Genomic DNA, 27,934 nt, shown 5'->3' on the forward strand with positions numbered 1-27,934 from the left:
TGCATAAAGACAGGGAACCAGAGAGGCATCAGAACACAGTGGACTGAAGAGCAAGGACTCGGGTTCTAAGCCCAACCTCCTTCACCTGCCAGCCTTGGATGTCTGGCAAATTACTTAACCTCGCCAGCAAGGCCAGCAGGTACTATTGTGCAGGTGGTGGGCCAGCTCTAGGGGTGTTGCACAAATGGCAATCACTGTGGATTTGTTCATTCGTTGAAATAATTTTTTAGCAAATAGCTGTAAAGTGTCTTGAAGGGTCCCTTTCTCTAATTCACCCAAAGGCCCCCAAATGGTCTAGCATTACCCCTGTATTCTGAGCTTCAGTTTCCTAAACCACAAAACAGAGACAATCTTCATCTATCTATAGAGTTGGCCAGAGAACCAATCAAAATAGTGGATATGAAGCACCTTGAAAACTGTAATGTGCTCCGTAGGCTATACTTCTCTATATTCATTTTGTGATTATGCAAATTTGAGGGATTGGCATAACAAAGATGAAGTAAGTTTCAGCCTACAATAATTTTTTTTCTCTCTTTGAAAAGAGAAGCAAAGAGGCCAGTATTCAGATAACAATTATTTTCTCACTCAAAATATCACAATGCAAAAGGTAACTTTGTACTAATCATCGGGACCTTAACGTGGGAGTTGCTTTACTAAGTAAGCAAAGTAGCTGAATTTGTTTTGAAAGAGTTAGACCTTCTCTGAGTCTTCAGATAAAATGAGTGATTTAAAGCTAAGCCCTGTGCAACCTTAAGCCCCCTACTGACCACTGGAAACTGGGTATTCTCGGGAAGACAGTTCTGAAGGTAGGCTAAGGAGAAGTGGCAAGATTTATGAATTTTTAAGTTAGCCCACAGAAGTCATTCTGCAACGCAACGTATATTTGAGGAAAAAAATTTCAGAAAAACAGCTCACATAATGCCTCTTGGCTGCTTCTTACTGTGAAGATTCAGCTAAGAATAGTTCAGTCTAGTAACACAAATGAGGTCATATAATTTTGCGTTGTCTCAAAAAAGATGAAGAATGGATAGGCAGCAGTTTCAGCTTTCTAATTTGGTCTGTTTTGAGACAATGTTAAAAAAGGAGTCGAATATTTAATCTGCCTTTCTTGGGCAAACTGTCTTTAGGGTAACCAAATAATTGATGAGGGGTAAGTTTCTCTTTATAAAAAAATTTCTCAGGCCCAGTTTAGAGTTCCACTTCTGGCCTCACAGTACAAGGAGCTCCACAAACAGCTGTCCAGTGAAACTAATGAGAATTATTTTGATTTGTTGAAGTCTCCGGAAATGGCTGTACTAGCATACAACAGATGAAGAAACAGTTGTTCAAGAAAACCTACCAAACCTCAGTGAGAACTGCAAGAGTCTATGGTATGGGAAGGGAAGAGCCTTTCCCCACCCACTCCTTTGGCCCCACTTCAGTGAGGTGACTCGCCTCCAGACTGCCGCAGCCCAAGCACACAGGGCTCCCTCTCTCCCTAGATCCACGTCCAAGGGCTGCTTTCCAGGAAGAACAGAATGTCATCCTTTCTCATCCTGCCCCTACCTACCTGTTGCAGAGACTGAGCTCTGGTGAGTACAGCCTATAGATGGAATCTCTCTTCTTCCATCCAGCCCCTAATTATGGAAGCTCAAGCTCGGGTACAGAACTGCTGAGAATAGTGGGGCCCCACCTGCTCTTTCCTCAACTCATGGGGCGTGGGGCCCAGGCTTTTATAACTCAAACCTAAGATTCTGGGTCCCTGAGAATTTCGATAATTTTACAAAATTCTTTTACGTGATTTTGAAATTTTTCTGTATTAAAAAAGTTTAAGGATGAAAACATTGTAAAAAATCCTTGCAAAAACCAAGCACAAGGGACCCCAAGACTCTGAAATTCTGAGTCTTTACGAGCACCACTGAAATTTTCCTACAGACTCAGTAACTTGGGAACTGGATCCTTGGACTCTTTTATGTCAATCCGAGTCCCCTACCACATAGGGGATACGACACATAACAGTGAATGTTATCTGACAGACGCAGATGTCATCCTCAAGATAAACCATTTCCAGAGAATAAAAGGAAGAGCAACACGGTACGGGTTTCCACAGGCCAAATTCATCTTCCTATAACTAGAAACCTTCCAGCGTTCCAGCGAGGAGATAAAAGTGACCCAGAAACAGAGAAACGAGTCTATTGATAAGCAGTGGCTGTGTTTTTAATCACTAATATTACCTGGGCCCTAACGGGAGAGAAACAATCCAAGCTAGAAAGGGCTTTTTCTCTCTCTCACTTATTTCAGAAGCAAGTAGAAGCGAATGAAGAAAATAGAATCCCTAAGGTCAGACCCTGGTAAAGGCTCCAGGGAGTCCAAGTCCCCTCTCCTTCCTGCCCTCACATCCAAGGTTGCTGTGCCTGGAAGCCCGAGCATCCTTCCGCCTACACCTCGGACACTTCACTCTGCGCCCCGGAGGGATGGATCTCCTCGTCCTCTTCATCTGTGGCCTGAAGAATCCTCAGCAGTTTGAGCTCAGGGTTCCAGCTGATGCCAGAAGCACTCTCTGGGGTCTTCACTTGGTCTTCCAGCAAAATCTCCATCTGAGTCCTGATGTCCTTCTTATTGTATTCTATTTGGGGTAATTCGGGACCTAAAAAAAGACCCAGCCATCAACTGCACCTGCAGCCTTCTCCCAATTAACTGCAAAAAATGGAAGACAGAAAAGGAAGGACTCTTCTGAGGGGTGAGGGCTGTGCCCTCCAGGGAAGTGAACCATCCTGATCAACAAGGTTCCGCTCCCCGTCCTCAGACACTTTCTAAGGTTCCTCCACCCTCGGGTCTTACTCTTCTTACTGCGGGAGGAGTCCAGGGATTTCTTAGCGACGTTTGTCTGTAATCTCTCTGTGGAATCCTGAAATTCATAAGTGTAAAGAAACTTGAGTCAGGATTTAGGAAACAAAGGGCTTTTCTAAATGATGCTTTCCTTGGAGAAATTAACGTCTAAGACAGGACAAAATGCCACCAACTGACAATGAAGAGAGAAGCTTGTGTCACGGGCTCTTTGGCCCTGTAGGCTGCCCACGAGAAGCCAGAAAGCAGTTTTCCCCAGTCCCCTCAGTTAACTAAGGGTAAACTGCCTCCAAAGGCGTGTGTGTGTGTTAGTCACTCGGTCATGTCCAACTGTCTGCAATCCCATGGACTAGCCCGCCAGGCTTCTCTGTCCATAGGATTCTCTAAGCAGGAATACTAGAGTGGGTAGCCATTCCCTCCTCCAGGGGCTCTTCCCAACCCAGGGATCAAACCTGGGTAGCTGCCAGCAATTCTTCCCATTCCTATAAGCACATGCTGTTCTTACCATCATGAGACAGAGTCAATTTCCTCTCCTCTCGAATCTGAACTGGACTTGCCATTTTTTTTAAACAAATACAATGTGGCAGAAGTGACATGGTTCCAGTTTCAGGCCCATCCCTAGGGAAGTACCTTCCTGAGATTACTTCTTGGTTGTCAAGAAGCCCAGACCAGACAGATGGAGAGGCCTCATAAAAGAGAACTAGAGACAGTTTGGCCAAGAGCCCCAGCCCAGCCTGCAGCTGAATGCAGCTGCATGAGTGACCTGAGGCAAGACCAGAAAACTATCCAGTCAACCCACAGAATCATGAGAAATAACAAACCACTATGGTTCTGCTTTGCGGTGGCTTGTTATACAAAAATAGACAACTAAGGGCTTCCCAGGTGGCACTAGTGGTAAAGAACCTGCCTGCCAATGCAAGAGACCTAAGAGACAAGGATTCAATCCCTGTCTGGGTCAGGAAGATCCCCTGGAGCAAGGCATGGCAACCCACTCTAGTATTCTTGCCTGGAGAATCCCCATGGACAGAGGAGCCTGCAGGCTACAGTCCATGGCGTCACAGAGTCGGACACGACTGAAGTGTCTTAGCATGCACGCCAAAGACAACTGAGACAGGGCCCTAGCAGAATGGCCCTCATACACCCTCACCTGTTTCAGGGTGGAGCCTTCTGTCTTCATTGGCTGCTGCTGCTGCTGCTTTTTGTCACTTTCCTGACCTCGTAGAGTTTTGCGACCTAGTGACCACAAGATCAATTCAAGTCTCCTACTGGTATTCCACATCCCATTGCTGGGCTTCTAGTTGACCCTTAGTCTACAGGTAACTCCCCAGCCAGGACAACACAGGACCTTAGAGGCGGGTAAAAGGGAGTGAGGCCCTCTTAAGTTCTCTTCGTGATTCTGTTCGCCTGGGACTGTGACCATATCTATTACAGAATCAGTGAGTAAGGGAGCCTGTGTGTTAAAAGATCCAGAATTCCTCAAAGAAACCTAAGGGGCAAGCACCTATGTGTCAGTGTAGCAAAAGAACCCCTAGGTCTATCTTTTCAGTTTATGAATCCTGTTCTTACTTTCTTGGGCCATCCCTAAGTTACCTCTATTGACTTATGAAAATGATCATCCTTCCACCCCAAAAATTCTAGATCTATGACTCTTTTGTATCAGATCTTTCCCCAACTAGTCACGAAATGCACTAGTTCTTTCCCTTCCATTTCTCTTCCTTTAAATGAGCAGTCTTCCAGGCTACCACCAGCGGTACGAGGCTAAAAGGGACCGCCAAACAAGGAAGTCCCTTGCTCCACACTTCTGCTGGCTCCCTGTCAGCACTGGTTCACACCTTAGTCACATGCTGGGGCATTCTGAAAACCACCCAGGCCTGGACCCAACACCATACATTCTGATTTTAATAGGTCTGGGGTGCAGCATGGGTGTTAGGGTTTTGAAAGCTCCTCAGTCGATTGCAGGGTGCCATCAAGGCAGATCACCAATGCCCACCACTGAGGATAAAGATCAAACACCTCAGCAGGCCATCTCGTCGGCCTGATCCACCTCTGTCCCTTAAATACCCAACCCCACGACCACAGCAGACTGCTCAGGGCTCCCTGCCGCCACGCTCCTCCAAGACACGTTCACCCAGCCCATCCCTGCTTCCAGGAATTCTCTTCCATATTGGGGAAACTCTCACACGTATCCATGATCCAGTGCAAAAATCACCTCTTCCATGAGGCCTTTCTCAACTCAGAGAGGACAAGCCACTGCTCTAAGAATATAATTCAAAAGGGAGCCCCAGTCACCCAAGCAAAGCTGCTCCTACTAGAAGCACCAGGAAGAGGAACAGAAGGCACAAGAATAAAACTCAGGGGAGTTGTCATCACCCTGGATACAGGGCTAACCTTGAACAAGTGCCTCCGTGCTGGGCCACAGTCCCAGTGCTGTCTGCCTCCCATGTGAAGGTTCAGGAGGCTTCTTCGATCTCCAGTTTAGAAGACACTTTTAGTATCAGAGAGCAGGGTGAGTTGAGAGATAAACCAAGAAAAGCATCCTTATCAGGAAACACCTCAGCCTCACCTTCTGGGTGCCCCAGGGTTGGAGGGTGAATTCTGATGACTAAACAGTTATTTCCCCATCACAGACAGCAATGTCTGGTCTATTTAGGGCAGAAGAATCTGCCACAGTTTAGGGGGATTCTTTCTCCTTGCTTCTCATTCCACACTCAAACTGAGAAACATCAGAGGGGCCGGGGTAAGTATGTCCTTCAGCTCAGACATGATAAGAACTCCAAAAGGGGGAGTCTCCTATCTCTGGCATGAACACTAGAGGAAAGGGATCGCCGGTCAGGAATTAGCCCCCTGCCTCCTGGATGGGGCTGGACTGTGAAAGGTAACCTGTGGCTGAGAAGTGGCTGACTCTGCTTCCTTAGAACTCTCCTGGGGCTCTGGTGAGGGGCCCCGGCTCTTCCCTGTCTCACAGGCCAGTGGGCTCTTGGGGCTCTTCTCCTCAATAACCCAGGCTAGCTCTTCATCCCCAAACCACTGCCTTTTCTAAAGTGGGACCTGAGCGGGGAGGAGCCAAGATGGCGGAGGAATAGGCCGGCGAGATCACTTTCTCCCCTACAAATTCATCAAAAGAACAATTCAACGCAGAGCAAACTTCACAAAACAACTTCTGATCGCTAGCTGAGGACATCAGGCGCCCAGAAAAGCAGCCCATTGTCTTCGAAATGAGGTAGGACAAAATATAAAAGATAAAAAGAGAGACAAAAGAGCTAGGGACAGAGACCCCTCCCGGGAAGGGAGTCTAAATAGAGAAAGTTTCCAAACACCAGGAAACCCTCGCACTGGCAGGTCTGGGGGAAGTTTTCGAATCTCAGAGGGCAACCTGACTGGGAGGTAAATAAATAAATAAATCCCACAGATTACGTGCCTAAAAGCAACTCCCAGCAAAGTACCCCAGACGCCCATATCCACCACCAGCAAGTGGGGGCGGAACGGAGAGGAGCGGGCAGCATTGCTGAGGGTAAGGACCGGGCCTGAGTGCCCTGAGGGCAATCGGAGGGAGCTTTTGTGAGATACCAGCTTAAACTGTGGGACAACAAAAGAGAGAGAGAAAATTAACCGGCCGGAACACACTGCCGGCCGTTCGCAGAACAAAGGGTCTGAGCAAGTCCAGAGGAGCTAGCCTGCGGCTGACCGGCCCAGCCCCGCCAGAGGCAGGAGGCACGGAGAAGGGGAAACGGGCAAACTCGGCCCCAGAGAGGGCATCCCCTACCACACTGCAAACAGGCCTCCAGTTTCTAACCAAAGACTTCATGAGATTCTGGATGGTCGACATCCGCCGGGAGGGTCGCGGCTAAACACAGGGCTCACGCACCTGACTGACGCGGGCGGAAATTGAGGCTGGGGCCACGGAGGGGAGAAGGCGCGCCGCACCCGGGGAGAGTGCGCCCATCAAGCTCCTGGCGGCCTGAGCTGCTCGGGCGGGGAAGGCACAAAACGCAGGCGCAACCCAATCTGCGCTTTTGTGGAATACCTGAAAACTGGAACCGCACGCAACACAGGGCACGCTCCATATAGAGCAGCCAGGACCTGAGCAGCGTAGACAGGGAAAACAGCGCCCTGCCATCCCTGCAGCGCGATGGAACTAGTGAACCTCAACAAGAGACCACCTCCACCCACCTGTGTCAGGGCGGAAATCAGGCACTGAAGAGACCGGCAAACAGAAGCCAAATAAACAAAGGGAACCGCTTCAGAAGGGACCGGTGCAACAGATTAAAATCCCTGTAGATAACACCGACTACACCGGAAGGGGCCTATAGATATCGAGAAGTGTAAGCTGGAACGAGGAGCTATCTGAAGCTGAACCGAACCCACACTGACCGCAACAGCTCCAGAGAAATTCCTAGATATATTTTTACTTTTTTTTTTTAATTAAAAATTTTTTTTTCTTTTCTTCTTTATTTTTTATCTTTTATTTTCTTTTAAAATTCCCTATTACTCCCCCATTACTCCTTAACTTTCATTTTCATATGTTTTTACGATTTTTTTAATTAGGAAAAAAAAATTTTTTTCTTGTTTTTTTTCTTTTTCTCTTATTTTCTTTTAAAGTCCTCTATTACTCCTCTACCACTCCTTAAGTTTCATTTTCATTTCACTATAACCTTGCAAAAAAAAAAAGAGAGAGAAGCCCTATTTTTAAACCAAACTTCATATATATTTCTAAAATTTTTTGTTTTTGTTTTTAACATTGTATTTTTAAGAGCCTAACCTCTACTCTAGATTTTTAATCTTTGTTTTTCAGTATGTGATATAAATTTTGGACATTTAAGAAGGCAATATTCAGTCCCCATTTTTACTCAGGAGGGTGTTGATTACTCTCTCCCACTTTTGACTCTCTGTTTTCTCCCTCAGATCACCTCTATTTCCTCCCTCCCCCTTTTCTACCCAATCCAATTCTGTGAATCTCTGTGGGTGTCTGGGCTACGGAGAACACTTTGGGAACAAAGAACTGCATAGATCTGTCTCTCTCCTCTTGAGTCCCCCTTTTTCTCCTCCTGCTCATCTCTATCTCCTTCCTCCCTCTCCTCTTCTTCATGTAACTCTGTGAACCTCTCTGGGTGTCCCTCACGGGGGAGAATCTTTTCACCATTAACCTAGAAGTTTTATTATCAGTGCTGTATAGTTGGAGAAGCCTTGAGACTACTGGAAGAATAAAACTGAAATCCAGAGGCAGGAGACTTAAGCCCAAAACCTGAGAACACCAGAAAACTCCTGACTACACGGAACATTAAGTAATAAGAGACCATCCAAAAGCCTCCATACCTACACTGAAACCAACCACTACCCAAGAGCCAGTAAGTTTCAGAGCAAGACATACCACGCAAACTCTCCAGCAACGCAGGAACATAGCCCTGAGCGTCAACTTATAGGCTGCCGTAGTCACACCTAACACATAGACCCATCTCAAAACTCATTACTGGACACTCCATTGCACTCCAGAGAGAAGAAATCCAGTTCCACACACCAGAACACCGACGCAAGCTTCCCTAACCAGGAAACCTTGACAAGCCAATTGTCCAACCCCACCCACTGGGAGAAACCTCCACAATAAAAAGGAACCACAGACCTCCAGAATACAGAAAGCCCACTCCAGACACAGCAATCTAAACAAGATGAAAAGGCAGAGAAATACCCAACAGGTAAAGGAACATGAAAAATGCCCACCAAGTCAAACAAAAGAGGAGGAGATAGGGAATCTACCTGAAAAAGAATTTAGAATAATGATAATAAAAATGATCCAAAATCTTGAAAACAAAATGGAGTTACAGATAGATAGCCTGGAGACAAAGATTGAGAAGATGCAAGAAATGTTTAATAAAGACCTAAAAGAAATAAAAAAGAGTCAATTAAAAATGAATAATGCAATAAATGAGATCAAAAACACTCTGGAGGGAACCAAGAGTAGAATAATGGAGACAGAAGATAGGATAAATGAGGTAGAAGATAAAATGATGGAAATAAATGAAGCAAAAAGGAAAAAAGAATCAAAAGAAATGAGGACAACCTCAGGGACATCTGGGACGATGTGAAATGCCCCAACATTCGAATCATAGGAGTCCCAGAAGAAGAAGACAAAAAGAAAGGCCATGAGAAAATACTCGAGGAGATAATAGCTGAAAACTTCCCTAAAATGGGGAAGGAAATAGCCACCCAAGTCCAAAAAGCCCAGAGAGTCCCAAACAGGATAAACCCAAGGCGAAACACCCCAAGACACATATTAATCAAATTAACAAAGATCAAACACAAAGAACAAATATTAAAAGCAGCAAGGGAGAAACAACAAATAACACACAAAGGGATTCCCATAAGGATAACAGCTGATCTATCAATAGAAACCCTCCAGGCCAGAAGGGAATGGCAGGACATACTGAAAGTAATGAAAGAGAATAACCTACAACCTAGATTACTGTACCCAGCAACGATCTCATTCAGATATGAAGGAGAACTCAAAAGCTTTACAGACAAGCAAAAGCTGAGAGAATTCAGCACCACCAAACCAGCTCTTCAACAAATGCTAAAGGATCTTCTCTAGACAGGAAACACAGAAAGGTTGTATAAACGTGAACCCAAAACAACAAAGTAAATGGCAACGGGACCATACCTATCAATAATTACCTTAAATATAAATGGGTTGAATGCCCCAACCAAAAGACAAAGACTGGCTGAATGGATACAAAAACAAGACCCATATATATGCTGTCTACAAGAGACCCATCTCAAAACAAGAGACACATACAGACTAAAAGTGAAGGGCTGGAAAAAAATATTTCATGCAAACGGAGAACAAAAGAAAGCAGGAGTCACAATACTCATATCAGATAAAATAGACTTTCAAATAAAGGCTGTGAAAAGAGACAAAGAAGGACACTACATAATGATCAAAGGATCAATCCAAGAAGAAGATAAAACAATTATAAATATATATGCACCCAACATAGGAGCACCGCAATATGTAAGGCAAACGCTAATGAGTATGAAAGAGGAAATTAATACCAACACAATAATAGTGGGAGACTTTAATACCCCACTCACAACTATGGATAGATCAACTAAACAGAAAATTAACAAGGAAACGCAAACTTTAAATGACACAATGGACCAGCTAGACCTAAATGATATCTATAGGACATTTCACCCCAAAACAATCAATTTCAGCTTTTTCTCAAGTGTACACGGAACCTTCTCCAGAATAAATCACATTCTGGGCCATAAATCTAGTCTTGGTAAATTCAAAAAAATTGAAATCATTCCAGTCATCTTTTCTGACCACAGTACGGTAAGATTAGATCTCAATTACAGGAAAAAAATTGTTAAAAATTGAAACATATGGAGGCTAAATAACACGCTTCTGAATAAAGTGGGACCTGAGGAGTAAGTGACTCTGATTCATGCTCGTGGCCATCTCTCAAATCCCCATGTGAAGCAGACATCTGGCCCAGCTCCCTTGCTGAGTAAATATTTAATGGAAGGCTGATATACGGTAGACCAGCCAAACAGAAGCATTCCAAGGAGAATTCAAGTGCCTGACAATCATGGGTCCTCAAATGCAAACGCGTTCAGCTTTTCCCGTCCTCAGCTAGGTCCTGGGATTCTGCCACTCCCAAACCCACATACTCTCCTTACCACGGCGTGGGTCACCAACCACGGCACCTGAATGTCTGTGCGAGGTGTTGTGGCTCCCTGGTTCATTCCTGCATCTCTTTCTAGCCTCCTGAAACCCACATGAGGAGGAAGTGAATTAGGACTTTTGAAAGTGAAGAAATCTTCTCCAAAAGGTCTGAAAAGAAGGTTGTTAGTATAACCACACAGGAACTCTGTATCTACAACCAGCAAACAGGGAGAACCCCATCCCTCGCACACCCCTTCCCGTTCCAGGCTTCACCCACTTGCTCCAACCCCAGCAGGTCCCAAGCATCCCTTCGCTGTCACTCTACCTGTTTCCTAGTGGCTGTCTTCGCCCTCCTCTGTTGCTGCCGCTGCTGCTTCCTATGACCTGGTGACCAGACAGCCAGCTCAGCCCTCTTCTCCCTGACAGCTCCCACCCTCCGCCTGGGCCGCCTGCCGTGCCCTGCCACCCAGGGGTGACGCTCTCTCCCCGCTGGTCAGGACCAAGCTGAGAGGGGGTGCTTTTTGAAACTGCAGTCTCCTAAGGTCTGCATGGGACCCCGTATGACTGTGGCCGCAAACACCACTGTGTTGGGACCAAGATCAACTGTAGGAAATGTGGGCAGAGAGGGGCTGGCACCTGGAGAGCGAGCAGCATCAGAAAACCTACCATCTGTTTTCAGGTTAGAATAGCGTTTCTTCAAATGTTCAGGATATCTCAATGCTGGTTTCTAGAGCAAAAAAAGAAGAGAAAAGAAAAAAAGTTCTACTGTGGGTCTTTCTCTTTCCCAAAATGTGTCCCCAAATGCCTTTATCCATCGAGTCAACGAGTACTTTTTTGAGAAGCCCAGTGTGTGCAAGATTATAGCAGGGGCTCGGGAGAGGGGAAAGGTGTGGGAAGCCAAGTGCAGAAGAAACAGAGAATGCTGCTCCCCTCCAACCTCTCCCTGCACATCCGCTTTCACCCACAAAGCCCAGTCCTTCTGTGGCACCTCGATCCAGAGTGGAAGAATAGAAGAGAAAGCAATTAGAAAGTTAAGTCCTCCAGCCTTGAGGACAGGTGAGTTTGGACTTGCACACAGACATCTTCTGCTGAGGGTCCCTAGCTCTTACTTGTAGGGTGAGGCGGTGTACAGATAAATACATCTTAGCAGAAATGGCACTGTCGGGCCGGCTCTTTTCCAGGGGAGGTTTCTTTTTCATCATGGCCAACTGTGTCTGCATCTCTGGATAAAGTATGGTCTTCCCTTTATCCAGCAAGAGGCTGAAGGGGACAGACACAGAGACAGTCAGCAATAGCTCTACATTTGCAGACATGTCCACCTTGCCCTTATAAGGCCGATACCAACAGGTGCTCATTCGGTAACGGCTTTCAGATGCAACTATGGCAATCATGGCTGAGTGGATTAAGTTTACTATATGCCGGGCTCGTGTGCTTTACACCACTGAATCCTTACCACACCCCAAGGACAGGTCTATGATCTTCATTTTGCAATGAGGAAAAGGAAGATTAATGAGGCTAAATAAATGGTGGAAATTCACGAAGGCAATGAATTTCAATACAAAATTCAAAGGTGGTCTTGCTCCAAACCACATATTCATTCCGTCTTCCACTTAACCCATAACTCACCTATAAAAAGAACAGTGCGTCTACCTCCCAGTCAAGGTTGAAATGAAAGAATATAAGTAGTGTGCTAATTATTAAGCACAGGGCCTGGCAGGTGGTAAGTACTTAAATGGTGGTGATTATCATCATCACTGCATGTGTGTAAGTCCACAAATTCAGCGACCAAGTATGGGAACGGTTTTCTCCCCTCCCTCCCCAGAAAGAGCACACTGCTTAGACCTTTCTTAGCTTCTAGAGAAAAGAGGATGCTCTGGTTCTCCCACAGCTTACAGGACACTCACTCCTTCAGTAGATCCTGAGGCAACATGTCAAACTGGTTCCATAAAGGTAAGGATTCTGAACTTAGTTGCTCATACCAGTGTCCTGGGGTGGGAAGCGGTACAATTATCCCTGGAAGTTCCAGCTTGTGTTTCTGGAAGAAAAACCATGGAAAGAACTCCCTGTAGCACTCTCTTCAATGCCACATTGTCCCACCACAACTCTAGCCTCCCGACACAACCCTGGAGTGGGAAACTCCTTGTTTCCAGACCTACTCCAGCGTCCTCGCCCCCTCTAAACCACAACCTGCCACATCTTTACCAATCTGGCTCTTTAACCATATTGTTGAAATCAGATCACACAGTAATTGATGGACTTGCTTCATTTCCCCCCCCAAAAGGCTCCAAACAAATATTTATTGGCCAACCATGTGCCAGGCAGAGGGCTGGGGCTAGGAATTCAGCAATGAACAAAATTGGCCAAGATACTATTCTCCTGGATGTAGCAACCTTCCAGCTTTGTGACTTATCCAAGGCTCCATTTACCCAATAATTGGTAGAAGTAGCATTAGAAGCACAGGTCCCTGGAGAAGGAAATGGCAACCCACTCCAGTATTCTTGCCTGGGAAATCCCATGGACAGAGGAGTCCAGCAAGCTACAGTACATGAGGTCACAAAGAGTCAGACACGATTTAGTGACTAAACCAACCAATCACCAGAAAAAAAGAAGCACAGGTCCACTGTAACTTCCAGTCTGTTGAAATTCTATTCCCATCACACCAGGGCTTCCCTGGTGGCACAGAGGTTAAAGCATCTGCCTGCAATGCAGGAGACCTGAGTTTGATCCCTGGGTTGGGAAGATCCCCTGGAGAAGGAAATGGCAACCCACTCCAGTATTCTTGCCTGGAAAATCCCATGGACAGAGGAGGCTGGTGGGCTATAGTCCGTGGGGTAGCAAAGAGTCGGACATGACTGAGCGACTTCACTTTCGCTTTTCACTTTCATCACACTGAAAATTTGTTTCTAATCAACCTAAAATTCCCTATGAATGCCCAGCAGTTGCTCCTAACATCTCTTCAAGGTGTTCTTTTACCTTCCTACAGGGAGGAGGCAGGGAAAAGACCTAGTTATTCATTTCTCTGCACAGAAAATGGTTTGGTAATTATACTCCTTCCTTAAGATGGGTTTTCTTTTGCAGATGTTGTTCATTTAAAGAGAAAATGGAAGAAGGGGGAAAACAAAAATAAACCCTTACAGACAAAGATCAGGAAGGTTTGGCCACAACATTAAACTTACCCCTGGAGATTTCTTTCTGTTCATATTCCCATCCTGGCTGCAAATAATATGCTTCTCCTCAGCTGGGCTTGAAATAAGAATAACCACAACTTATTCCCAGACATCTTAAGCAGAAGCATCAAGGATATTTATGAATGATGACCATGAAGATTGCTATCCTCCATTCAGTATTCAAAAATGGCTGGTGAGGAACTCAGAGGTAACTGCAGTTCAGAGACTGCTAAAAACAAGAAACCCCCTCTCACCTTGCCCTCACATCTAAATTAGGCTCCCCTCCATTCTCTCAAACAATTCAGTTATTTACTTCCCTAGTATTAATCCAAATTAGTAATTATATACCTAGGTGCAGGGATGTTTATAATGTCTGAATCCTACCACCACCATAAGACTCCAGGAGGATAGGGACAAAGTATTAAGATCTCGACTGAATTCCACTGCTTAGCCCAGAGTTGCTCAAATATTTTTTGCTCTGTCATCTTCCTCCTCCTTCTTACCTGGAATACAGATATGATGGCTTAAACTCTATCAATCAACTTAGACTTTGAAATCCCCATGAAGCACCTCAGAAGGTGGGAGCCGTGGCCCAAAAAGCTATTAACAGAAGGTGTTCTGGTGTCTGATTACCTCATGGAACTGAGATAGTAGCCCTGGACCACCTAACTCTGGGCTTCTTTTATATGAAAAGAAAGAAACCCTTAGAGGTTTTTTGGTTTACACCATATATATTCACACACATACACACACATATACACAATACATATATATATATATATATATATATGCATTCACAGGATTTTTTTTTAAGAAAATAAAGTTTCATCATCTCTTAACTGAAGATGGCAACCCACTCCAGTATTCTTGCCTGACAAATCCCATGGACAGAAGAGCCTGGCGGGCTACAACACAGTCCATGGGGTTGCAAAGAGTCAGACATGACTTAGCGACTTAAACAACATGTCTAAACAGTCACTCTAAAAGAATCTGAGAACCTCAGCAGTCATGAAAGAAAAATCCGTTTCTTCCAACGATTGTCAATATTAGCAAATCTTTGGACCTTCACCAAGTGATCTTTATCACAGCTGCTTTGTACACAAGTTCTATATGCTATTCATTTTGCATCAGTGCACTAGTCCTTTGGCTTGAGACCAAAGATTTGGGTGCTTCACTGAAAACTTTTACTAGTTGCTGATGACTAACAAGAAAAACTGATAGTCAAAAGGCATTTGTTTCTTAATCAAACCTCCCAAATACATTGGGCCCTATCTTGTACACTATTTATAGACAAGTAGAATTTGATGTAGAAAAGTCCCAAAGCACGAATCTCAAAGTACACTCACAGGAATTCCAGGGCAGCATTTAGGGCTTCCCTGATAGCTCAGTTGGTAAAGAATCCACCTGCAATGCAGGAGACCCTGGTTCAATCCCTGGGTTGGGAAGATCTGCTGGAGAAGGGATAGGCTACCCACTCCGGTATTCTGGCCTGGAGAATTCCATGGACTGTACAGTCTATGGGGTCACAAAGAGTCGGACATGAAAGAGCAACCTTCACATCACTTCAAGAGGTAAATGCAAGAGGCCATGGCCTTCTGCTCTGCTTCACCTCCTCCTTCATGCAAAGAGGTAGCTAAAAAGGAGTTCACAGAAAGAAGGCTGGCAGAAGACAGTAGGCATTTGTAGAACACAAGAGTTGAAGACTCCCAGGTTCTCAACATGATACTCACCTCACATGCTTCTCTGGGATCCAGACGACATCCATATTTCCTACATCTTGAGGACAAGGAAGCTTTGTCTCATTCAAATTCAGCACTGATAGCTAAGAGAAAGATATAAAACCCATGTATGGTTTAAAGGTACCACTCCTGATGGTATTCACTAGCAGGCTAAGGAATGAATCATCATGCTAACCAAAAAGGTATGGTGGTTCAGAAGATTAAAAAATAAAATAAAATAAACATTTCTTATCCCCAAAATAGCTTCATAATATTCCTTCGAGAAACCAAGGTATCAGAAAAGGTACTCTGCAAGAGTGAGCACCGTTAAGTGAATGGTCTCCCCTGCCTCCCTGTGATATTAGGGCAGCATTTAGCAATTCCCAGATGCCTTGGGGCTTACCTAAGGGAACACTACTTATTCTGCCCACTGCACTCCAAAAACTAAGATCCCCTGCAGATAAAACAATACAATCTGGAAGCAGGGAGAGAACCGAAAGAAGCAGAAGCAAGTTTTTCTCTTTTATAGCCTGTCTACAATTACAAGCATCTACATAAAAGTTAAAGTCATAATTTTTTTTCACATTTTGCTATTTAGGATACTAGATTTATAAGGAAATTTTATAAATCATCTAGTCTATACCCCTAGCAGGATTCACACAGGAAAAAAACTGTTAAAAATAAGCTGTCCCCATGAAAAGAAACTGATCGACTTGGGGGAACAGAGGAGATATTTGGGGCACCATAAGGCCTCCTATGCATTTTGAATTTAGAACCATATGCATGTATTATCCTAGACAAACAATTAATTTAAAACTAATTTAATCTAACACTCTAGAGGCCAAAGAGGTAAGTGATTTGTTCATTCATCTATCCAAACCCATCTACCCTCCCTTGGTTCCTACCACTCTCTACCACGTAATGCTGAAAAGTGAAGGGTCTCATAGAAAAAAATAAAAGGCATCCAGTAGGACTGCAAAGAATAGTAATCTCTATTGTAGACAAGTAGAAGGGTTTTTTCTTCTTAAAATATAGCTCTTTTCCTAACTAGCTGTGTTTTTAAAAAGTCACTTCCTATCTGGGCCTCAGTTTCCTCAACTGTAAGATAAATGAGACAGACCACAGAAATAGTGTTCAAACTGCAGTTGTAACTTACTCATAGGTCACAAAATCAAATTTTGTGAATCACAGCCTCCACTGTCTTAAAATGAAATAGAAAAGGATAGAAACTTTCAGAGTATAGTGTAACTTACAGTTAGGGTAAAGATTATCCCATGGTATTTTATTGTAAAATGTATTTCTTACCATAAGTGATAGCTAAAAAAGTTTTAAAATCATGAGTATAGCTGATCTTGAGGCTCATTTTAGATCTGACATTCCAGCATTCTAATTTCCCTATATTATGAGATGACAGTAGCTGAACACACTCTATACAGGAGAGATAGACAATTCTTAACTATGGAAAACTGCCACAAATAAATCCCACTAGGTCTGGGGATTTCTAGAAACAGTATAACATGTAAAAGCATTAGCACAGAGTCTAGCAAATAGTAAGGGCTCAGTATTAGGTAGTTATCATCATCATTATTCAGATCACAGTCATCCTCAATGTTAAATAAAGGCAACATTTTATTCCCAGTAGTAAAGAGAAAATGCTGAGGAAGTACCTTTTTTAATCTGTGACTTACTTTGGGAGATCTATCAGTACGGTTCATTAAGTCTCTGTCAGGTAAATCCTTCCAAGGCCTAAAACATGAGTTTTCAAACATGAAACAGAGTCACAAAAGACTTACTGGGATGATAAAGTTCGTGCTATGAGGAAAAGCCTCCTCCTTATGTACAGAAATCCTTGGACTTAATACCTACCAAATGAATGTTAGGTCTTCTCATCTTCTTAAGTTTTGCTTGTTTGTTTTTCCTTGAACAACTTCTAGATATTGCACATTGCAAACCCTTCACAACTATTTGTTGCATCAAACTGAATTCCTAGCCTACGCCTTTCTCCAACAACAGATAGTTACATCACCATCAGTAAAAATTTATTCAGTAATTTTGATGGAGATGTTCAAAAACATGCTGCGCTGTGCTTAGTCGCTCAGTTGTGTCTGACTCTGCGACTCCATGGACTGTAGCCCGCCAGGCTCCTCTATCCATGAGGATTCTCCAGGCAAAAACACTGGAGCGGGTCGCCAAGTCCTTCTCCAGGGGATCTTCCCAACCCAGGGATCGAACCCAGGTCTCCCTCATTGCAGGTGGATTCTTTACCATCGGAACTACCAGGGAAGCCAATAAACAAAATGTGGGGCTGCCCTGGAGGCCCAGTGGTAAAGATTCCACCTGCCGATGCAGGAGACACAGGTTCAATCTCTGATCCGGGAAGATCCCACATGCCGAGGAGCAACAAAGCTCATGCACCACAACCGCTGAGCCTGGGCTCTAGGGCCCAAGAGCCATGGCTAACGGAGCCCATGTGCCCCAGAGCCGGCACTCCACAACAAGGAAAGCCACTGCGATGAGAAGCGCGCATACCACAACTAAAAAGCAGCCCCCAGCTGTCACAGCTGGAGAAAAGCCCGTGCAGCAGAGAAGACCTAGCACAGCCAAATAAATCAATAAATAATTTTTTAATGTGGCATTGACATACAATGGAACATTTTTCAGCCTTAAAAAGGCATGAAGTTCGTTCATGTGACCACATCAATGAAGCTTGAAAACATTATCCAAGGTGAAATAAGCCAAACACAAAAGAACAAATATTGTATGAGTCCACTTACAGGACGTACCTAGAACAGGCAAAACGCACAGAGGCGAAAAGCAAAATAGGACAGACATCACCAGGGAGGAGAGGGAGGAGGGAAAGGAGTTATTGTTTAACCAACTCCTACAAGACAATTAAGAATACTTTCTGTTTCCCACACTGCCTACTCATTACTCCTTTAAGTGAACTGCTAAACGGTTTGTCTTGTTTGGTGGTGGGGCAGGGCGGCAGGGGGGATGGCTGGGGTGGGTGGTTGTTTGTTGGTGTTTTTTTGTCTGTACCACGTTGGTTGTACCACGTGGCTTGTGGAATCTTAACTCCCCGACCAGGGACCGAACCCCAGGCCACAGCAGCGAAAGTGCCAAGTTCTAACCACTGGACCTCCAGGGCATTTCCCCTAATGCTTTGTTTTTAATCTAGCTTTCTCAAAGTTCAGTACATAGGCAAAGAAAGGTAACCCAAAATTTAGAGGTATTAAGCCGTTTAAGGAAGATTCCATGATTATTTACCTGCCTTGAAACTTGGAGTCAAACTTTGAACTCAATAAAGTGTGAGCCTTTGTGAAGGTAAATCCTGGTAAGTGACGCCGACGAATAACTCTCTCGGCCGGCAAGCAGGAATCTGCGATGTTTACAATGGTAAGCACTGGGAGCTTGTCTGAAAGACCAGACCAGAAGAAAACATACAACATGGCATAAGGGAGCCAAATAGAAACAATTCAAGGATCTTGTAAGGGAGGAGACAGGGCTGGCTAATTCACCTTCAGTATCCAGTAAAGATTTGGAGGAAGAGTCCAGAAGTCGAGGGTGGCCCCTCTCAATCCGGCGGATAGTTGCCCAGCATTGCGGATGCTGACAGATAGCCAGGTCACAGGTGGTCTCATCCCACTGGCTTTTATCTGGCAAATCCATATCTACAAATGGTTTAGGACAAAAGCCAATCTTGCAGCTTTCTAGCCCTCTGCAGAAACCACCACCATATAGTTAGGGAATATTACGACCCCATGGATTGTGGTAGGCTACAATCCATGGGGTCGCAAAGAGTCAGATATGACTGAGTTACTTCACTTTCACTTTCACATACATTAGCTAGTCCAGATATTAATTTGGACTCAAAGCATAAAATGTTTTCATTGAATCATATCAATAAACAGTGGTTACAGGATTGTTAAGAATAGGGTACCATGAAAGTATGAAAATCTCAGCACGGAATAGAGTGACAAGAATTTGGAGAAGGCCTCCCAATTGACCATTAATTAATAGCTGAGTGACCTGAGAGTTAACCGGTCTGAGCTTCAGTTTCCTTAGCTGCAAAATGAGGAAAAGCCTATTTCACAGGGTCACTACAATTAGTTAATGTATATTAACAGGTCTGGCAAACAGTTCAAAATAATTATTAACATCCTTTCCTTTCCCCTTTCACTAATCATTAGAGAGAGGATGCCCCAATCTCCAAAAAGCCTATCAAATTATAACCAACATACTTGGCACCTGAATATCCACAAATTACGGTATACACAGGGGCTCTGGAAGCAATTCCCTGTGGGTATCGTATCAAGGGACAGCTGAGTCACAGAAGTGCTTTAGATGGCTCAAACCTTTAGAAGAGATGCTTCATTTTTCAATATGCTCCAGTTCTCATACAGGCAGCTAAAACACCCACCAGAAATGAACAGGTTTGCTGAAACAGTAAGTCAGTCGACTCAGAAGTTGCATCAGAAGCCACCAGCTTTTCATTTCCTGGCTCTATGGTCTTGGGCAAGTGAATTCAGCCTGTTTCCTCATATAAAGTAGGAAAGGGGAAATCCCTAAGTAGGATTGCAGAAGCATTAAATGAGGTAATGTACTTTTACGTATGATATATAACAGGTGCTCAATAAATTTTATCTTTCTCTCTCTAGAAATGTTTTAGGCCATCACTACCACCAGATCCCTAATAAGTTTTTTTAAGGACAGTGTCCATTTCTTCTTTCTTTTACTCAAAACAATTATTGACTACCAAATATGTGAGGGGACCTGTTACGAGCACTGAGAACAATAATGAACAAAATAAGTCTCTGTTCTAAACAGCTTATAATTTAAACCAAAGATAACAAACTAGTAGCCTGGAATTACGCCTGAGCTATGACTTGTTTTATTTCGCCTACACTTTGAGCCATTACTTAAAAATGGAAATAGTCCATATACTGTCCAGATTTCCAGCTCCTCTTAAAGATCAAAATATCTAACAACTGCTGCTGCTAAGTCACTTCAGTCGTGTCCGACCCTGTGCGACCCCATAGACGGCAGCCCACCAGGCTCCCCCGTCCCTGGGGTTCTCCAGGCAAGAACACTGGAGTGGGTTGCCATTTCCTTCTCCAATGCATGAAAGTGAAAAGTGAAAGTGAAGTCTCTCAGTCGTGTCCCACTCTTAGCGACCCCATGGACTGCAGCCCACCAGGCTCCTCCATCCATGGGACTTTCCAGGCAAGAGTACTGGAGTGGGTTGCCGTTGCCTTCTCCGTATCAACACGGAGGCCCAATTCCAACTACACAGCACCTGGCTGGAGCTGAGCACTTCCTGACATCTTTAAACCAGGTGTATTCTATCCAAGTGGAGACTTCCCCCACCAAAGTCTATCATCTGTATCTGAAGCAGTTTCAGTTGCCATTTACCATCGTTTTTGCTGCTCTTTTTCTTATAACAGAGAAATAGTTCTCTGTGCTCATGTTTCTAACACAAACAGGAAAACTAAAAGTGACCTGAAATAGCAAGTTTCAAGGAAAAAAAAGAAACAATTTCTGCTCAGTGGGCGTGAGGACAATTTCTACATATGTAATAGAAAAATGACAGGACTTAAAAAGCCCCTGCAAAACCATGAAAAATATTTTTGGCTAGGAAAGATGCACGATGAACAATTCAGTGAAACAAAAAACAAATACAACTGTAACAGGGTTTGTTTTTGAATGCTTATGTAATGTTACGTTACTCTTACAAGTGGCTGGGTGTTGCCCTTTGGTTACCCAACCAGCCCGAATTGAGCCCAGAGGTCTAGTCATGCCTGTGTCGATGTTGCCCGCTTTAGCACCATGCTGGCAAAGTAGTCTGTATTAAAAAGTTTTAGGTAACAGCTATCCTTAATACCATTATTACAAAGTTGAGAAGGCTAAAAAGATTAGTGGGAGAATGAGGCAACAGATGGCCGCGATTCCTCGAAACGAAAGCAGAAACCAAGTTACCAGGACACCAAGGCCCAGGGGAAGTCGCAGCTCCCGACGGGCAAAGAGGTGGGCGAGAAGCCCCGCCTCTCGCCCGAAGGAGCCCCGCCCCGCCGGCTCAGTCCACGCCTCCGTCTCCCACGCTAGGCACCCGGCAGCTCCGTCGCCAGGCAGCGGCGCAAAGCACTATGGGAAAGGGACGGAAACCCCAGTGAGCCATAGTTAATTTCTAGATGCGATGGAGGCGTGAAGCAGGGAAACGAGCCTGGGAAGGGACGCCAGGTGCCTGTGAGGCCGGACGGAAGCCCCTCGGGCCAAAACCATGGCAGCCTCCGAAATTCAGACGCACCGGCCACTGGAGGCGGAGGCGGGGCTGAGGGAGAAAGGCGGCTCAGGCGCGCGGGGCACTGTGGGACACGGTGTGGGCCACGCGGGGTGGGACGGAAGCCTCGCTGGGTCAGACCGTGGCGACGCGGGAAGTCCGGACGCCGTAGCGGCCTGAAGAGGAGGTCGCAGACACGGTCCCCGGCCGCGACCATGGCGGAGAGGCCCGAGGACCTAAACCTACCCAATGCTGTCATCACCAGAATCATCAAGGAGGCGGTAAGCAGCTCCAGCTGGCGGCCGGACCAAGGGCGGACGAGCGGGCAGAGCGAAACAGGTGCTGGGCCGGTGGGTTTGCTCACCCTCGCTTTTCTCACAGCTCCCGGACGGTGTCAACATCTCCAAGGAGGCCCGGAGCGCCATCTCCCGCGCCGCCAGCGTCTTCGTGCTATACGCCACATCCTGGTAAGGTGGGCAGACTTAGCCGAAGCTTAGCTGGGCTAAAGCCTAAGGGAGGCGTAAAGAGATCCCCCTGGATTGGAGTTTGTAACCTGGACCCCGCAAACCCCAATAATTATGTTCTGCCTCAGTGGAGCGAGGTTCCGAGCCCTCGTTCTAGATCTTGAAATCTCTGAAACAAAGTAAGACAATTACTTTAACCCTTTTGTATAAGGAAGGGTGGGACTTAGCGTGTCACAAGTATCCATGCAGGCATCTAAGACGCAGGCTTTCCCATTCCACCTTAGGTGCTCCTTTTCCCACCCACACCATACGCGGCAGGAGGGCATCTGACAGCCCTTAATCTTTCTTCTTTCAGTGCCAACAACTTTGCGATGAAAGGGAAACGCAAGACACTGAATGCCAGCGATGTGCTGTCCGCCATGGAGGAGATGGAGTTTCAGCGATTCGTTACCCCGTTAAAAGAAGCTCTGGAAGGTAACTGCCCTTTCGTCTTCTTGAACATCCAAGTAGATGTTCATCCTAAATGACCTGCTCAACCTGGCCCTGAGATTTGATCAACTTGAGTCTCTTTTAAAAGTCCAGTAGCAAGTATCGGATGCGACTCAAATGGCAGGCACCACCTCATTATCTGTTTGGTGATGCTGGGCAGATTATTTTTCCTTTTGTACCTCAGCTTTTCCAGTTACCCAGTCGAGTTAGCTGCTGCTGTCTGTCTGGTTCAGCCTTGCTTCCTAACCTCCTCTTTATCCTTACAGCTTATAGGAGGGAGCAGAAAGGCAAGAAGGAAGCTTCAGAGCAAAAGAAGAAAGACAAAGACAAAAAGACAGATTCGGAAGAGCAGGACAAGAGCAGGGATGAGGACAACGATGAAGATGAGGAAAGGCTGGAGGAAGAAGAACAGAATGAAGAGGAGGAAGTGGACAACTGAAGAGGATGGGGAGACGCCCCTTGGAAGAAACCACGCGAAAACCTGGTACACGTTTGTGTGAAGCTTTTTCTGGCTGGGCAGAGTAGTCTTAGGCAGAAGAGCCTGAGAAGATTGAAATAAAAACTGAATTATCATCAGGATTATCATCAAAGTCAGTGCTTCCCAGACTCAGAGCATCTGAGTATTAGAATCCTGTTTTGCTTAATCAGTCTCAAGGTTATAACTTTTTGGCAAGAGGGATTCTGAATGGCAAATTTAATTGGTCAGTTTGATCTCTTTTGTTTACATACACATATAGTTAGGCAATTGTTGGTCCCCAGTTCCCTCCCTGCCCCCCAGAAAAGTAATAATAACTTCCATGCTGCCAACTGTGTCCCAGATCACAGAGGCAGTTAAGGCTCAGGAAAAATGAGGGTTTGATCACAGTCAGCCTATTTGATTATACAGTACTTGGCAATTCTAGCTTATTTCAAGTGATCAGAATGGCTTAGCTTTAGGAAACTAACAACAAGGTTGAAGAAAACAATGAAATCTGCTGTCTCTTCATTTGACAGTAACATTAATTGCATTTTGTTTTCTACAGACCCACTTGGCTTAGAGCCCTTCTATATTGTCTGTAACCAGGCCTGTAACCTTCTATATTGCGTGTAACCTGCTTGGAAGGCTACCTTCTAGGCACATACTGTTTTTAAATCCACAGAGTAGAATTAGTTAAGCAAGGTTACCAATGTCTTACTCTTATAAAACAGGTGGTTTAGTCTTAAATGCACCTCACTGCCTGCCACTGTACAGCTTCAGGATTTGTCATCACTTCCTGGAAGGTATAAAATTCCCGGTTTTCGTGTCCAGTAGTCCATCTTCCAGATTTGTGACTATGACTTTTCATTTTTCCAATTCACGACAGGTTCCGAACTTTATTTTCTTCTAGGCACAACTTTCTCCCTCTCTGCTTCTCACCACCTGTCTTTGTCCTGCCTCTCCTCTGCTCCCCATTCCCACTTTCTCTGTCCCTCTTTTTTTCACTTCTGCCAACCTAGGAACTTGGATGACCTGCAATATCCCAGAGTATGGGTTCCTCTGATTCTCTAGTTCTAATCTCATGTCTTAAAACTGATTTTGTAAACCTCTTTGACCCATGAGGGAAATCTGATGGTGCTCAGGAATTTAATTCCTCCCCTAACCCATCCCCTTTAACTGCTTCTAAGTATCTCTGTTGACCTTGCCACGTTTTCTTCTCTTTCCATTTGGTGCTCCAAGCACTTTTTTGTTGGTCTCTTTAAGTTGAGTGCTTGGAGGTTGAAAGGTAGTGAAGTGTAGTTTGACACTGTTGATTTGTTAAATGAATACAGTGGAAAGTTTGTTGATAATTGAGTGAAGAATATTGAGAAAATTATAATGCTTTGTATAATAAAAAACATTATTGTTAAAAGTGATGACTCCTCTGTCATCCTTCTTGTTGATAGAAGTGTGGTTTGGGGGAGGACCACGGGTCGTGTTCTGTACAGTTCTTGTGGTGTGAACTGGGCCAGATCCTTGTAAACACGGGCTCTTGCATCACCTCGGACCACCAGCAGATGTTGGTTGTTAACAGGTAAGGGTGCTGCTCTTCAACCACAGTGAGAGCTTTCCAAGGCTCTGCTGGGCACCCTCTACATACTAGATGCGAACATTTATTGAATCCCTGCTGTGTGTCTGGCAGTGTTCAAACTGCTATCAAGTATTAACTCTTAAACCCTATGAAGGAACACGGCTGTTACCTCCATGATTGCAGCTGTAACGCCGTATCACCTCTGATCTATCAGCCGTTTCAGAGCATTTTTCATGCAAACACAACCACAGTGGCTTTTCCTTCTCCACAGCAGAAACATCCCTTTTTTTTTTTTCCTGCTTTTACATTTATATTTGTATGAAAGACAAAGTTATTCAATATATATTTGTTTCTTATTTCTCCCTTGCAATTTATATTGATGATATATCTCTAACAGCTATGATGTGACAGTATTACGTCCCTGCTAAAACAGCATAGAGTCCTTCATAGTTCGTTACTGTACAAGTTTTTGTTTTTTTTTTTAAATACACTACAGTTTTTTCATCTCTAAATTGGCAGTATAATACGTATCTTGAAAGAATTTTAACACATAATAGAAGATTCTTAACACAATGGCATATACACAATAAGGCCTTGTTTTTATCTTTTTCTCTTCTGTACACATGTTCATTTCCCTTTGAATTAACAGAACAGATTCCGAATTGGAAAGAAATCATTTTTATAAGAAGCTCTGAGATTCTGTGAAAGAATCAGTGAAACTAGGTAGGCTGGTGTCCGGGCAAGGGGGACAGCGCAGGGCCCGAGACGCTCGCTCAGCATGCAGAACGACGCCTGAAAGTTCGTGGATCTGTATGTGCTGTGGAACCATATCATTGGCGCCAAGGACCATGCGTCCATCCAGATGAACGTGGCTGAGGTTTACAAGGTGACAGGCAGGTTCAACGGCCAGTTTAAAACCTCTGCCATCTGCGGGGCCATTTGCAGGATGGGCATGTCAGATGACTCCATTCTCCAGCTGGCCAAAGCTGACGACATCATCTCAAAGAACCTCTGACTATAGAGATGATCTGGAACATGGAATATCTGTTATAAATAAATAGTGAAAACCTAAAAAAAAAAAGAATCGATGAAACTGATAATCTTGTCTAAGATAATTAGTTTTCTTTCATACTAGTAGACTAAGAAAAATGTAAAATCTGGATACATACACAATATAACATTTGTACTCTGTGATGAAATTAAAGACTAATCCCTGTGGCTTCTGATAAACATCAGAGGCACTGTTGTCAAGTATTTGTTTTTGGACCAGAAGAATTTGAAATAAATTTCAAGTTTCAGTTTGCTCATTCTATGTTAGTATATTCATTTCTAATTATATAATTTAATTTTTTTTAATTTAGGTAATGATTCCTAACATAAATTTCATGTGTACCTACCTGGGAGGCACTCAAAATAATTTAGTGGGGGCTTGGTTTTGTTTGTTTTTATTTTTATTTAGTAAGTATGGTATACATACTAAAAGTACAAATTAGAGTTTTGTACATTTTCACAAACAACACATTCATAAAACACTGAGATCAATAAACAACATGACCAGCACCCTAAAAAAGTCTGATTTCCCTTCTGATTATTCCCTATCCTACCCAGTAGTAGTCGTGATCCTGACTCCCAGCACAGATTCATTTTGCCTGGGTTTCTACTTCATATAAACGAAATCATGCAATATGTTCTCTTGTGTCTGTCTCCTTTTGTCCAGCATTATATTGAAGATTTATATTGTTGCATTCACAGTACTTTTGATCGTTAAGAGTAACAGATTAAGGTAGAATTATATTTTAAAGGCTGCAGGAAGTGGAAACAGGTCTGTCAGCCAAGAATAAGAGAGAGAGGGGCTTCCCTGGTGGACCAGTGGTTAAGACAGCTCCCAAATCAGGGGGCACAGGTTTCATCTCTGGTGGGGAAATAAGATCCCGCATAAGACATGGAAAAAATAGATTATACCAAACAGCACTAAGATCCCAAATATGGCATGGCATGACCAAAAAGACATGGGCAAAATAGATTAAAATTTCCACCCTGTGATTACCTCTATAAGGGGGGTGGGGGGGCTTCCCAGGTGGTGCTAGTGGTAAAGAATCTTCCTGCCAATGCAAGAGACTCGGGTTTGATCCCTGGATCGGAAGATCCCATAGAGTAGGAAATGGCAACCAACTCCAGTACTCTTGACTGGAAAATTCCATGGCCAGAGGAGACTGGCAGGGTATAGTCTACAGGGCTGCAAAGGGTCAGACACAACTGAGTGATTGAACACACCTCTATGAGTTGAAGAAGTATGGTAAACATGTATTGAAGAGAAATCCTAGTGGTGACATGGGGCAAATTAATCTCTTGGCAATTGTTTTCCCAATCTATAAAATGAAGGTAGTAACATAGTTGTCATCAAATGTAGATAAGTGGATGTAAAAGGTATGGTACTGTCCCTGGACTCTCTAATGCACAAAAAACATTACCTTCTTTCCACCACCTTCCTTATTTGAACACAGATCAGAACTCTAGTAGCTAGGAACTAAGCAGTATCATATTTTCCCAGCTTTAAGCCTCTCTGTCTCTTAGACTTGGAATATAAAGAGGTATAAAACAGGTTTGGAGTACAGATTTTGATAAATAAAACCTGAGAATAAGTGTAATACAACCCACTGGCATCCTTCACAGTTCAAAATCAACTGCTTAATAATCCCTGTCTCACTTCTACAAAGGAATTCCTTTGTTACGGTATTGATCCCGACCCTTATTTCACTCATCTGATGTTACCAGTTCACCCAAGCCCCATAAGACTCACCAGATCCCTCCTGCCCTTGAATATACTCTGCTGCACTTTGCCCACTCACCCTCAGACTTTCGGTCAAATCTCTCCTTGTACCCGTGATAGATAGACAGGTCTGAGGCTCCTGTCAGACTTGAAGCCTTTCCAAAGTGCCATGTCTTTCACATCACATCTCCCAAACGATGGCACAGAGTAAGCCCTGAAAAATTACGCTGAAATAACTTTTCTCTGAAAACTTGGAGGGCAGCCTGCTGCTGAACTCAACAACTTTGAAATGCTCAGTCCGCAAAAGTGGACTTATTGTGCTAGGCACGATGGTGTTGTTTTAAAGTCCTAGACATCTAATTATTCTTTCAACAAGCAACCAGCGCCAAGTATGCGCTAGGCTGGGAAGAGAGGGGCTTTAAACAAAACCATCTTCGAAGCCGGTTCACAAGCAGTACATAACAGCACCTCCCCTGACCCGCAAGTGGGCTCCCTAGGGCCTTTCCCTGCGCATGCGCAAATCTCAGCTAAGGGAG

At 44.3% G+C, this 27,934-nt stretch overlaps 2 protein-coding genes and 1 pseudogene across 7 annotated transcripts; 2 read left to right on the forward strand and 1 right to left on the reverse strand.

The window, feature by feature from the left end:
* Positions 1-2,255: 2,255 nt before the first annotated feature.
* Positions 2,256-21,594, reverse strand: C16H9orf43 (chromosome 16 C9orf43 homolog). Of its 6 annotated transcripts, none has more exons than XM_043927779.1 (14): positions 21,348-21,589; positions 18,890-19,042; positions 18,639-18,786; positions 17,060-17,117; positions 15,384-15,475; positions 13,663-13,729; positions 12,391-12,521; positions 11,596-11,746; positions 11,153-11,213; positions 10,812-10,870; positions 10,501-10,588; positions 3,974-4,059; positions 2,830-2,887; positions 2,256-2,626 (listed from the first exon to the last, which is right to left on the reverse strand). In XM_043927779.1, the coding sequence occupies exons 2-14, from the start codon at positions 19,038-19,040 to the stop codon at positions 2,418-2,420; spliced, it is 1,359 nt and encodes a 452-aa protein (XP_043783714.1). In that variant the 5' UTR covers positions 19,041-19,042; positions 21,348-21,589; the 3' UTR covers positions 2,256-2,417. The 6 variants fall into 6 exon arrangements, with proteins under 6 accessions (XP_043783714.1, XP_043783715.1, XP_043783711.1 ...); XM_043927780.1 differs by having other exon boundaries at positions 2,821-2,887; positions 10,528-10,588; positions 21,348-21,586; XM_043927776.1 differs by having other exon boundaries at positions 2,821-2,887; positions 21,348-21,586.
* Positions 21,595-21,600: 6 nt separating this feature from the next.
* On the forward strand, positions 21,601-24,473 carry POLE3 (DNA polymerase epsilon 3, accessory subunit). Its single transcript, XM_043927786.1, has 4 exons — positions 21,601-21,929; positions 22,030-22,115; positions 22,468-22,586; positions 22,868-24,473. The coding sequence occupies exons 1-4, from the start codon at positions 21,864-21,866 to the stop codon at positions 23,038-23,040; spliced, it is 444 nt and encodes a 147-aa protein (XP_043783721.1). The 5' UTR covers positions 21,601-21,863; the 3' UTR covers positions 23,041-24,473.
* Positions 24,474-24,599: 126 nt separating this feature from the next.
* Positions 24,600-25,853, forward strand: LOC122710160 (annotated as a pseudogene).
* The last annotated feature ends 2,081 nt before the right edge of the window (positions 25,854-27,934 follow it).

Source organism: Cervus elaphus, chromosome 16 (genome assembly GCF_910594005.1).
Source record: "Cervus elaphus chromosome 16, mCerEla1.1, whole genome shotgun sequence".
Lineage (NCBI taxonomy): Eukaryota > Metazoa > Chordata > Mammalia > Artiodactyla > Cervidae > Cervus > Cervus elaphus.